The sequence below is a fragment of the Medicago truncatula genome, chromosome 1 (genome assembly GCF_003473485.1).
Source record: "Medicago truncatula cultivar Jemalong A17 chromosome 1, MtrunA17r5.0-ANR, whole genome shotgun sequence".
In the NCBI taxonomy this organism is placed as follows: Eukaryota; Viridiplantae; Streptophyta; class Magnoliopsida; order Fabales; family Fabaceae; genus Medicago; species Medicago truncatula.
The window spans coordinates 33148673-33162503 of NC_053042.1; the positions used below are offsets into that span (position 1 = coordinate 33148673).

The 13831-nt window shown below is 33.0% G+C and overlaps 1 protein-coding gene across 1 annotated transcript; it reads left to right on the forward strand.

Annotated features, from left to right (window-relative positions):
- Positions 1-2356: 2356 nt before the first annotated feature.
- LOC25484098 (zinc finger protein ZAT11) lies at positions 2357-3043 on the forward strand. The gene has a single exon (XM_013612853.3). The coding sequence runs from the start codon at positions 2436-2438 to the stop codon at positions 2931-2933; it is 498 nt and encodes a 165-aa protein (XP_013468307.1). The 5' UTR covers positions 2357-2435; the 3' UTR covers positions 2934-3043.
- The last annotated feature ends 10788 nt before the right edge of the window (positions 3044-13831 follow it).

Here is a 13831-nt window from a genome sequence, read left to right on the forward strand (position 1 = left end):
GACAAGGACAAGGGTCGCATGATCCCCACCCACCGATCCTTTGTATCATTTTGAAAAAGTGATTCAAACTCCATGGACCATGATCTATATTATCATCACTTTAATTTGTCAAGTGAATAAATAGTATAGTAGTATATACTATTTATGTTATTTAAGCACATTACACACACATACTAAGTATAATTCTAATTAAATAAACCCAAGCCTGCCAAAATAGAATCCAACGCAGCGCATTCATCTTGAACAGAGACCAAAATTATTATTTTTCTCATAATAATAAGATTAAGAATCATTGTACCTTATTACTATTTTATTCCTACTGACAAAAAATTGATTTTCTGAAGTTGTTTTCTCTTTTCTTCAAATTTGTGAAACACATTCATGGCCCATGGGTTCCCAAATTTCTGATACTCATCGAAGTTTGAAGGAAGATAGTGACCATTTCTAGTTTTGTTTGTGTTGGGTTGTCGTTTGTAGCACATTATGTCATTATCATTGTACAAAGTTACTGTACATAATTCACAGTAATTTATTCCAGAAGTGCAGTCTGTAGCCCAAATTCTAGCTATAAATTAATAACGAGTCAGATGAAGCAAGCATTTCTTTATTTTCGTATAATTGATTTTATTTGAAAATAAAAAGTATTTTCAAACTCAACATGAAATTGCATGTCCTATACGTGGTAAACATTTTTTTTTAAGATATGTTATAAGATCATGCAAGAGTCTATTCTAGATCTAGATGAACATAGTGATTATTAGTTTCAAATAAAAAATACTACTATCTCCGTTTTTTTCTAAGATATTCTAGCAAAAAAATCACGTGTAAGAAAAATTATTTGAATAATATTTTTTTCTTAAATATGTGTGACAATTTTTTTAAAGGAAAATGTGTGTGACTATTACTAAATTACTATATTTGTATATTGTATTATATTTAAAGATAATTTTTTTTATTTGCCAGTTATCCTATATAATTAAGGATGAAAGTAGTAGTAAGAATAATGCTATTAGCACAATCACTAACATGTAATTAAATAGTGTCCAATCAATTAGAACCTTGTCCAATAGAGTCTCTAATACATCAAATTTAGAGAATCTAGCCATGAATGGCGAAAGTAAGAGACACATAGCAAGTGAACAAATAGAAATCTTATATAGTGACAAATTGTTATTACGTTGTTCACACATTTGTTCATAAATTACGTTGTTCATAAATTATGAGATTTTTACAAAAGTCTCTTTCATTAATTATATAGAAAGAGAATTTGAAAGAATGGAAAGAACATAGAGTAACAATATTTCTTTCATTAGTATCGTCAAAATAAGATGAAACTTTATTTGCAATTGACTTTTTTGAGAATAAGTGACCTGCAATTTAAACCAATGAGTAATTTAATAACCATGCATGCCCCATTCAAAAGTAGAAAATATGTGGTCAATCGTTATTGTCGCTCTAAACTTTAAGAACAATTGGACTTCATAACTTTTAAGTAGAAGTTTAGGGTGAATGACAGAGAAAATACCTAGCTAATAAATGTTTATTTCAATAAAAATATGAACCAAGAAATTTGTAAGTTCTGTATTTTTTTTATTTTTTTTTTGTAATTAATATAAGTTGAGTTTATTACTATTTTCAAGCAATGTTTTGCCGTAGACTACATGCACTGGAAGAAGGAACGGGGGGTTTATATTTTACTAATTTAAGTATACATGTATTTTAGTTTCATATAGTAAAATTCAAAAAGTATTGCCAAATACAGCTTATTTGGGATACGCATTTATATTGTGGTCCAACAATTAATCTGTATATAGTATATAGCTTAGTCATGCATGTAACTTTATCCTTATCGTAAATGTTTGTCTTAATATAAAATGACTTATACAAAAAAGGAGGTTGCTCACCAGAAAGTAAGAAGTAAAAGTCGCATATAGTTCCTAAGTTGCCACACTTTTTTTCTTCATTTGCTTGTGATAATTTTTCAAATATGTAGCTCGTCACAAATGACTTGTTCACTGTTTAGCACGCCAGAAAAACATTTCATCCCACACGGTTATTATTATTCTTGCATAAGCCCCCTCCCCCAATTATTATATATTACTTTATTATTAATACTGAGAAGAGCCCAACACGTATGGCAACATGCAATTTGCAAATTCTGCATGCATTCATTTCATTATTATAAACTCTTATATAACCGTTACTTCCTAAGTTTCCATAGATTTGAAACATTCTTCAATAAACAAAAAAAGCCTCCAACAATTGGTTTATTTAAATAATTAAAGTCAAAGTCCTTGAGTTTATCTCCAACGGCCTATAAATACCAATTTCTATTTCTCATAACATCTTCATCACAATATTTTGAGTATTTCACTTCCATAATTTAATTATTATTTTTTTGCACAGACAATATTTTTATTCTTAATTTCGTAGCCATGAGAGACGAAAGAGTAGAGAACATAGATTTGGCAAATTGTCTAATTCTACTCTCTCATCCCAAAGAAACCAAACCAAAGAAACATTTTAGTCCTGTGGAATTTGAGTGCACCACATGCAACCGCAAGTTCTCTTCGTTTCAAGCCCTAGGTGGCCATAGGGCTAGTCACAAAAGGCCCAAACTAGATACCTTGAAACTCAAGCTACATGCTCAAACTTTAGGTTTGTTGAATAACCCCAAAATGCATGGGTGCTACATTTGTGGTAAAGAATTTTCTCTTGGCCAGGCTTTGGGAGGACATATGAGAAGGCACAAGATTAGCGTCAACGAGGGATTTTCTTCGGTGAAGAAAAATAAGGTTGTTGGAAAAATCCCAACATTAAAAAGATTGAATAGTAAGAGGGTTATGTGCTTGGACTTGAACTTAACACCTTTGCAGAATGACTTGAAGTTATTGTTCGGAAATATGGCACCTAAAGTTGATTCATTTTTTTGATTAAATATATTTTTGGTACACATGATGAATTTGACAAAATTATGGAGATTCGCCATAGTTTTTTTTTAAATCGACCATGATATATATCAGACAAATACTAATTGTTTGTTAAAACTTAACTTCTATTTGTTATTGTTTTCAATTTATTGATTAGATTGGTCGTGATAATTTGTTTTGCAGTTTGAATATGTGCATTCTTTCAATTGATCTTTAATGTAAAATTGATTATTTATTTGTTTGTAAAAACATCTATAAATGGCCAAAAGTTTTTTTTTTTTGTATGTGAATATTATGGACTGGTAATATTGCTAAACTTGTAGGTGTTTGAACAATAATCACTTAAGTCTTTTAATTAATTTATTTTTTAAAACCTGACCCTGTACATCTACACAAATATAGGTCAACCTATGGAAGTCAAAATAGGTTGGACCCGTCGGGTTGGCCCGTTTAACCCACCATTTTTAGCAGGGTGGGTTGAGATTTTGAACCTGCCACAAGTAAGGTGTCTGCTCCGCCTAACTTGCTAAAAAGCAGGACGATGATGGGGCGAGTTGGTCCGTTGGGTTTATAGGTTATAAAGAAACTCTCCTTTTCACTTCTTTTTATTTATAAAGTCACGATCAATTTTCCAATTTTCACCTCCATATATTGGGGGGAAAATTCAATTCAATTTTATTAATTTTGTTTTATGATTCCTAAAAACACTTCCATACTTGTGACAAACGGATATACTACCTACCCTTTATGATAATCAGTGTAGGGTCTTGATTAGGGTATACAAAGGTGAGAGAGCAGGAGCTAGTGACAATAATGTGTATTGTTCATTTGGGCAATACAAACGCGATCACCATTAAAAATGACAAAGAAAGGCTGTCAGTGTTAGAAATTGAAAGAAAAAAAAAATTGAACAAATAGAAATTGAAAAAATTGATTAAAGAAGCTGAGAAATACCATGTGGAAGATATGCAATTCTTAAGGAAGGCCAAGGTAACGAGTGCATTAGATTCTTGTGTTTACAATATGAAAAATACTTTAAAGAAAGACGGTTGTTAATTTGAAGCTCTCCCCCTCAAGAAAGTGAGAAGATCAACAATGTAATTACTATCGTTGTGAATTTGCTTGATAAGAATAACAAAGAGAAATAAATAGATGTTCTTTAGGGTCATCTCGAGGAGCTGGAGAGCATGTCGAAACACCTTATATCCAAGACTAATAATTTTATTTTCCTTTGTTAAGATTTAAAGTGATGCCTTGCTTTTGAAATTGCTGAATGCAAAACCTTTAATTTTATTATCATTGTCTAGTAGCATCGAAGGTTATGATAATGTTTGTGTTGAATATGTTATTGAAACTTTTTTGTTTTCTGCATTGCAAACCAACATAACTTGATGAAATCTTAGAATAATTTGAAGGTGAGAAAAACATAAGAAGGGGTGTTGAATTGTATTAGTTTTTTCTTCTTTTTCTTCTAAGCTGAAAACACTGATCAGAAGCAGATAGAGTTCCACTTCTGAAGTGATATTCAGAACTAGATGCAGCGGATAAAACAGAGAAAGAGAGAAGAGAGACACAAGACAATTTATACAAGTTCCTTCCACAAACCGGAAGTCAGTCATGTCCCCCTTGCACTTCCAATGAGAGTTCACAATATAATATCTAATTACAAATGCTCACTGCTAAAACTAGCAAGAGACTTCAAATTGCTCAAGCACAACTGCACGAGACTTCCTATGCTTCTGAACACAATCAAGAGACTTCTAATGCTCAAGCACAACTGCAAGAGACTTCTAAATTCAAACAGAATTACAAGAAAAATGTTTGAGGTTGAACACTTGATATACAATCAGTGATGTTCACAATACAAATAAGATACAGACTCTTAAGACTCTAGAATTTCTAAGATATGAAAGTTGATAAGAAATTCTAAGTGAACAATTGAATGCAGAACAATTTCAGCAGAGTTTTGGCACTTGTAATTTTTGGTATTGTTCTGTACAAAACTCTAAGTCTTCACTCCTTTATATAGAGGTGTGAAAGAGACGTTGTGAATTGCCAGAATTTTCAAAATAGAGTCGTTTGAAGCTTTGATCAATCACCAATGATCTTTTGCCTGATATGGTTATTGTCCTATAAAGGATCAATTTCAAATATATTCCCATTGTGAAGGAACATCGTTGCAGGCAGAGCTGTTTTTCTTGCCTTGTAGCAGAGACAAAAACAGAGTAGTGGAGCTAGTGATTGTACACTTCGTACAATTGTACTTTGTTATCGCTCTTTGAAGAACAAGCATCCAATGCCTTCAAATCCTTTCAAACTAGCCGTTGCTTCACTTTTCTAGTCTTTTGCAATGCTTAGACGAGATTAAATCCATTAAACAACCTTTGAAGCTTTAAGTTGCATCTCCTGATGAATTGCAACTTCTGGTGATTTTCAGCTTCTGATGACGTCACCACTTCAGGAGCACTTTTTCTTCAGGGGCATTTTGTCTTCAGGAACAGTTTTCTTCAGACGCTTTAAGCTTCCTTTTTGTTGATTCTTTTGATCTCTATTGTTCTTCCAAGACCTTTTTAGGATGTCAAATTTTTGTCTATAGTCCTGTACATTTGAACAAATATTAGCATATCCAATTGACAATTTTTAATACCTTGTTATCATCAAAACTCTCAAAGGGTAATGTTAAACATATTTTGTTCCAACTATTTCCCCCTTTTTTGATGATGACAAACATTAGTATTTAAAATATGCCCCCCCCCCCCCCCCCCCCAGTTCTATCCATGTCAATTAAATTCATCATTTAAAAACGCAGTAACTCTCAGAATAATCTCACATAAATAGACTAAGAGAATAGAAGAAGGTCCTATTAATTTAACTTGATTGAAATTAAATTAATGGGGCTCAGAGCCTATAAATACCATACATCTACTCCCTCTTTTGTCATCAACAAAAAGAAAGAGATGAGAAAAACAGTGAGAAATTCTGTAAATAAATAAATTCATAAGCAAATTAAATTAATATATATATCAGAGCAAGAACGAAGTTCAAAAGCATAATCATTTCATTCAGATGCACACAAAATTGATCACTAGTAGTAATTCAAAAGCATAAAAACAATGAGCAGAAAACAAATAATAGACAAAAACTAAACAAGCTAATGATGTGCAACTAAGGTTGGGCTTGTTTTTGGATCATCTCCATCATTTGTTTCATCACTCTCTGTGTTTCATCTGCTTTTTTATTCATTTGTTGCTTGAATTCTTCATTACTCTTGACCAATCTTTCTTCTCTAGCCCTTGCTTCATCTAACTGCGCTTTTGTGGATGACTTGTATTCCAGCAGCAGTAGCTTCTGTTCAAGAACTTCCTTTCTAAGCTTCTTGTTTTCTACTTCAAGTTCTACATTCCTTTGCATCAGTTCTAGTTCAGAAGAGGTGGACTTGAAGTTTATCTTCTGCATGAAGGTTAGGTGTAACACCATATTTCTATTAAAGCGATAAAACACGCGAATAATATAAATATTCAAGAAATATACGCTACGTCATCAACAAAAACCAAAACAACATGCATGTATAAAATTCTCAACAGTTGCAGCGGATATAAACCATATAATTCAAAAGCATACATGCTAAGAAATCAAAATACAACATCATAAAAATTCTCCAAATTCCGACAATTGGGTAAATCTCCAAAACATAATAACTCCACAACAGATAATCCAGAACAATCATAAACAGACACCTAGATCAGAGCAACTCACCAAAGCAACTAACCCTGCACTTCATCTACCCATCCATACAGACAGGTAGGCGGTCAAAACCACTGGGGGGTAAGCTTTACATCAATCATAATCAATAAAATAAGTTTGAGTATATATGAATTAAATCAAATTCCGAGTACTTAACATAAACAGTTAATTCAATATACACATTCACATAACAATCTCAAATATCACGATCAAGTACTCACCAAGCACACTTATCATCAACAATTATCATTCACAATCTCATCACAATCTTCAACAATTATCATTCACATGCTACAATTACGACTCATGTCAATATGATATGCGCCTAATTTCGTTACCGTCACACCGGAGCATTCTCTGCCGCCGTTGCCATTCAACTGTTCTCATCGGACATATCACATAAGAAGATGGTGTTGTATACTGTTGAAGGTGTGAAAAAGCATAAAGAAGTCGCAATTTTAAGTCTTTCAGTTTGAACGTGTTGTTACTTGCCATTTTCATATGGGTTTTGAGCTTCATTCCTCTTACCAAACCGATTGAACCCACCCGTCACACTCGTCTCCAACACAACCCGCAACCCACCCAAACTGGTGGCTCAAACGATCAAGAATGGGTGAATTTTCCCCCTTTGCAGCTTCATTCAGATGGGCAGTTTTCAGGCCACACCCGCTCAAAACCGTCTGATGCTTAGTCCTAGGATGAAGAACATAGGTTTGAGAAAAAAGGAAACTTCTCTCACTAGAGAAGAAATAGGCAATACTTGTGTATATTGTAGAAATATGATCTTGGAGAAGATTGTTTCAACCAAAGCTTAATTGTGGGTGTTTTAATAAGTCCCACATCGATTGGAGATCAATCACACAAATCTTTGAAAGTTTTAAATATAGTGTCATAAATGACTAGCATGGTCATCAATATTTGTAATTAAGGTTGGAAAAATACCCGAGGCCCGGCCTAACCCGCAAAAACCCAAAAAAGAAGAAGAGAGAAACTGGCGATTTCAATCGAGTTGCTGAACAACAAGTCAGAATTTCAATTTGGCCAAGGTTATTATGGGCGGGTCCGGGTCAAAAAATCCAGGGCGATGATGACCGAACCCGTTCGAGTTATCAATTTTTTTTTGTTGATTTGAATATTTAATTACTTGAGAAAGGGGTAAACTAAAAACCTACTTTCACTTTTGCTTCCCATCACCTATTTCAATCTTTCCTTTCCCTAAACTTCTTTCAAATCTTTCATCCGATTCATTTTTCCCTCATATCTCATCAAGAAAACTACACGATTGTGGATCTGATTCAACATAATTCAGATCAATTTCTTCCCCTTCTCAAATCTTATCTTAGTTATAGATCTAGAATTTTGTGAAGGGAGATTTGGTGTTTCATTTTTCATCTTCTGTATTTTTTGTTCTCTCATCATACAAATTTTATCTCACTTACAAATCAATTGTTTCCCTCGTCTCCATTAACTCACAAAAATTATAGATATGAAATTATTTTAATTTATTTTTTAATAAAGAAAGATCCATAATTTTGTTTTCACCTTCTTCATTTTGGGCTTATTAAAACCTGTATTAACCGACTTGGTGACCCGTAAAAACCAAGTCGTTAGATTGGGTAAAATTAGGTCTTGTATCTTCACCAATAGGTTCAGTTGGGTTGAGCTTTTGAACCTAAAACCTCCTGAACCCGCCCGTTGTTCACCACTAGTTGTAATCCATCTTCTCGATCGAGCTGGTTTGTACTCATTTAAGTATTTTGTCAAGGGGATCGATGTTGATCAAGTGAGAGCTTGACTAAGAAGGTACATTTGAAAACAATTTTCATCGTTAGTCTTACATTTAGGGGGATGTATTGGATTAGGATTATATGGAATTTTAAAAGACTTTTTAATTATGAAAAAGTCTTGTGGTATTCAATCAAGACTTTTTGCAACTTAAAAAAAGTCTTGTGGTATTCAATCAAGACTCTGTCATTTTAAAAAAGTCTTGAGATATTCAATCAAGACTTTTCATCACTTAAAAAAAGTCTTGTGGTATTCAAAATCATTCAAATTTCGAAGGATTGTTTAATAAATTGGATTTTGATGGATTTTGTAGTGTAATTTTAACAAGAAAAAGTATTTCATGAAAAGATGAGATTTCTTGAGATTGTTTTTCTTTTAAAAGTTTCTCTCTCTCTCTCTCCCTCCCTCCCTCCCTCCCTCCCCCTCCCTATTCTCTCCTTTATCTCTTCGTTTCTCTCTCTCTCATCTCTCATCCCCCCTCTCTCCCTCTCTCTATCTCACGTAAAATCGGTTTCTGGTGAAATTGGAAGGTTTAACGAGTTTGACTGAGTTAACACTCGGTAAACTCGTGTAACTCAACCAATTTGTAACTGCTGACACAATATATTTTTTTGAAAGATTTATAAGTGTTGGCATAATTTTAAATATGTACAATTGAATTTTGTGGGAATAACATTTTTAACAAATAAAAAATGTGTATTGAGAATAATGTGTTAGAGTGTTTTTTAGTCCCTTAAAATGTTATAAAATTCTTAAAATTTGAAAATCAATAGTAAAAGAATTTTTTATTGGTTTTATTTTTCTTTATTCAAACGCTAGAATTTATTTGTTCATTATTTTTATCATTCATGTTTGTAAGTTTGTTCTTTTTCTCGTAAAATTCATTGAATCCTTTGAAATTTTAAAATCACATAAAATCCTTTGAAATCCTTAAAAGTCAGTGTGATAAATCCTTTAAAATTTTGAGTGTATAAAGTCTTTTACATAAAAAGTCTTTTAAAATCTCACAGAATCAATACAATCTCACACAGTCTTTTAAAATCTTAAAGACTTTTTTTTTTATTAAAATAGTCTTTTAAAATTCTAATCCAATCATTTAATTATTGTTCATATACCCACTAGTATATCTTCTAGTTGCTTATATGCTTATGGAGTCGTAAGTTGTCTAATCTCTTACATTTATTATAACATTTGAGTCTTTGATGATTTGCAATAACTGCAGATGATATCAAATTTCAAGAATTTTGATTGTCTATAATTGGATTTTCATCAAGGTTTGACTAACAAGATTCATTGGTGTTTATTTTAGATCTTGTTATATGATTGATTTGTGGGAAAATTGTTCATGTTGTCCCTTAACTTATATTTAGGTAACGATTTAGTATTTTATATACTCTTTTCCGATTTTATACTCTATGTTATAAAATACTAACATTGTTATCTTTCATTACATTATTTTTTACACATTCTTTAGGTAATATTTACCAAGAAGATGTATTAAGCTTAATTTTTTAGGTAATACTTGCCAAGAAGATACAACTGTCTTTTTGAAATCTTCAATTATAACTTTTTTTCTTCTCTGTCTATGGATTGGTTGTTATCAAATCTTTAATTAAAAAAAAATTAAGTTCCTTTATAGAACATTTGTTGCCAAATTGTTAATTTGAAAAATTATGTTCTACATTTCTTAATCTTATTGTTGTGAAATGTGATAAGATTTTTGTTTTGTTTTTGAAAGGTTGAATTTTACTACTATGTGCAATCAAGAGCAATGAAAGAGTGTGGATACTTGTAAAGATCTACATTCCTCAATGGAGTTTTTGTTCAAATATATTATCAATAAGGAACAATGTAAATACCAAGAAGATTGTGTATGGTTTCCTTGTTTAGTTTTTTTTAAAGGGGTTTTCGAGTTCAGTTGGTTCTTGACTTCTTAAGCATATTCATGATTTCTTAATTTTGAACCTGATTTTGCAGTTTTCATCTCCGTATTTTGGGATACAACACAACCTAACCCTATTTTGGGACACTAATAACCAATGGATACATGACATGTGGACAAGACTAAAGCTGGATATTAAGAGAACTTTAAAAAAAGAACTTACAAAAATGAAAAAAGGATTATCTTTAAAGAAAGAAAACGTGACCTTAAAGGAAAATAATAACAAAATGGAAACAAAAATAATAGTAAAAATGGAAACAAAGTAAATAGGAAAAAAACAAAAAGTAAAAAAAAGGAAGTTGAATAATGAGAATTAAAAAATAATAAAGATAAAATAAATGAATTGAAAAGATGTGAAATTGTCCCTTTCCGTAACCAAATGAGGTATTTCAAAATACCTCTCTGCCGAAATTTCGTCTGAAATAGCGAAAATTTCCGACTTTAAAAATACGAATAAAATGGGTAAAAATAGAGAAAAGTAGTCAAAATTTGGGGTATGACAGATGTCCCTATTTAAGTTTCTCCGTCACGGGGATTTAAAAGATGAAATTTTTAAATCAACGGGTAGAAGAGACTTAAATATCAAGTACGCCAATTTTGACCAATTGAAATACTGAGAATGCAATGCTTATGAACATATTAGTATGAATGCCTATGATGCAATTATGAATGCAAAGTCAGCAAGGATACACTGATTGGGGAACGAACCGATAGGTATTACTGGGGAGGAAAGATTGTCTATTACATTTAGAATTGGTAAAGACGACATTACAAGAAAGATAAACACATGTCTTTTACCTTTAGAATTGGTAAAGACGACTTTACTAGAAAACAACCACGTGTCTATTACCTTTAGAATTGGTAAAGACGACATTACAAGAAAGATAAACACATGTCTACTACCCTTACTGGGGTAAAGACCAACATACGAAAAGAAATATTGTCTATTACCTTTACTGGGGTAAAGAACGACATACGAAAGGAAATACCGTCAATTATCTTTACTTGGGTAAAGACCAACATACGAACAGGAAATACCGTCAGTTACATTCACATGGGTAACGACCAACATACGAAAAGAAATACCGTCAGTTACCTTCACAGGGGTAACGACCAACATACGAAAAGGATATACCGTCAGTTACTTTCACATGGGTAACGACCAATATACGAAAATAAAATACCGGTAGTTACCTTCACATGGGTAACGACCAACATACGAAAAGAAATACCGTCAGTTACTCTCACAAGGGTAACAACCAACAAGATAAAAGTTATCTGCTACCGGTACGAGGATAGCTTACATAAGGTACTGGGGAGCTGAACTGTATTGACACAAAGATTGTTCGGCGGGACCTGCCACTTGAAATAAACTATAATTGGTGACAAACCTGAACCAAACACAATGGAGATGACACACTTTACGGGATACATTTGAAATAAGACACTGGGTAATAATGTAACCATGTATGATTGATATTTGTATGCATGTTATGTATGCACGAATGGATAAATATGCATGAGACTCGCATGACGGTATACTGGTAAGGCTGTTGAGACAAGGTTGAGCAGGTCCAAAAGGAAGTGGCCCGACATCGCAGCACAAACACTCGAGAATCTTCAACGGGGATACCAATACAGGAGGAGGTGAGTCAAACACTGCTGGGGTAAAGCCCTCCAAACAAACCACTGGTGGGGTAAAGCCCAAAATCAAACCACTGATGGGAGAGCAACCCAATAATCAAACCAATGATGGGGATACAACCCAATAATCGAACCAACGATGGGGATACGACCCAATAATCAAACCGACGATCGGGATACGACCCAATAATCAAACCAACGATGGGGATACGGCCCAATAATCAAACCAATTGATGAGGACACGACCCAATAATCAAACCACGGATGGGGATACGATATATGCATTTTAATATTCAAATAACATAATTCTTTTTCTAAAGACTGTACTGAAGCAATCCGTCTAAAATGATTTGATCAAATTAAATATAAAAAAACGTATTTATAAAATTACAGAGAATGATATAGTAACCCTTCTTCAAATTGATGCTAGTTGATCAAGGAGCTTCAGTTTGTAGCAAAAAAACAATTGTTTTCTGTGAGCCTTGGTTAACACATCAACTCTCTCGTTGAAGAGTAATGAACAAGTTACTACATTTCATTGTTGTTACACTCAAACTTATACCTAATTCCATGTCCTTAGTCTAAAAACAAGTGAAAGAGACTGGATTCAAACCTACGTAGTAAAGTATTTCAATATTATTTTGGAAGAAAAAAAAAAAACAAAGGTTATGCTCAAATATATCTATTATTTGTTATTTGCTGGCGCATATGGATGTGGAGGAACAAAATTATTTTTGAGGATGATTTTCGGCGTCGGATTGACCCAACGTATGCTAAACTATTTTTGAGGATGATTTTCAGCGTCGGACTGACCCAACGTATGCTATTCTCAAAATGGTTGAAGACATAGACAACTACTCCAACCATCCTTTAAAAACTCACAAAAACGACACTATTTTTATTGGCTGGAAAATACCTCGGGATGGGTGGATTAAGCTTAATTGTGACGGAGCATACAAGGATTCCTTGGGTCTAGCTGGTTGTGGTTGTCTATTCTGGAACTCAGATGGTAGATGGCTTAAAGGGTACACACGCAAAATTGAAAATTGTGACGCGCTTTGTGTTGAAATGTGATGAATGTATTTGGGAATGCAGCTTGCTTGGAAACATGGTTTCCACCATCTTCAAGTGGAAAGTAACTCAAAATCTCTGGTTGATATGATCACAGGGAAAATCAATATCAATGGCAATCCGACCACCTTAATGCGTCGTATACAAGAGCTCTTAAAGTTGAATTGGCAGGTACATTTCAATCATACATGACGAGAAGGAATCAGATTGGCTAGCCAATCTTAGTTTTTCTATGGACTCTTTTAACATTCATGCTATGGATACTCCTCCTAGTGAGGTCTCTAGTCTCCTTTTTTATGACATTTATGGTGCTAGCATGCCTAAAAACATTCATGTAACTTTGTAGTTCTTTTTTCTAGGTGTTAGCCCTCTTTTATTACCAAAAAAATAAAAATTAAACCCCACGTTTTTTGTTATACCCCATATATGTTAATTGTTATACTCAAATACTATCCATTTCATTGTTACTTTTTCCTTTTTCAAATGAAAAGATGCACACTTACTAACTTAGACCTTCATGTTTTAGGTTGGTCTAAGTTAACAAAAGTGTCACAAGTATATCTCAATGGTGGGTAACAAAAACACTAAAACATATGCTACAACAATCCCAAGTACGAGACGTACACCAGGATCTAAAATAAAAAGTTAAACCCTACTTACTACTGTTTGCAAGATTTGTTAAGACTGGTTTTACCATCAATTCATCATCATCACA

Bases quoted from the DNA above. Each gene is read 5' to 3' on its own strand.
- LOC25484098 (XM_013612853.3), top strand. From the start codon at position 2,436: ATGAGAGACGAAAGAGTAGAGAACATAGATTTGGCAAATTGTCTAATT.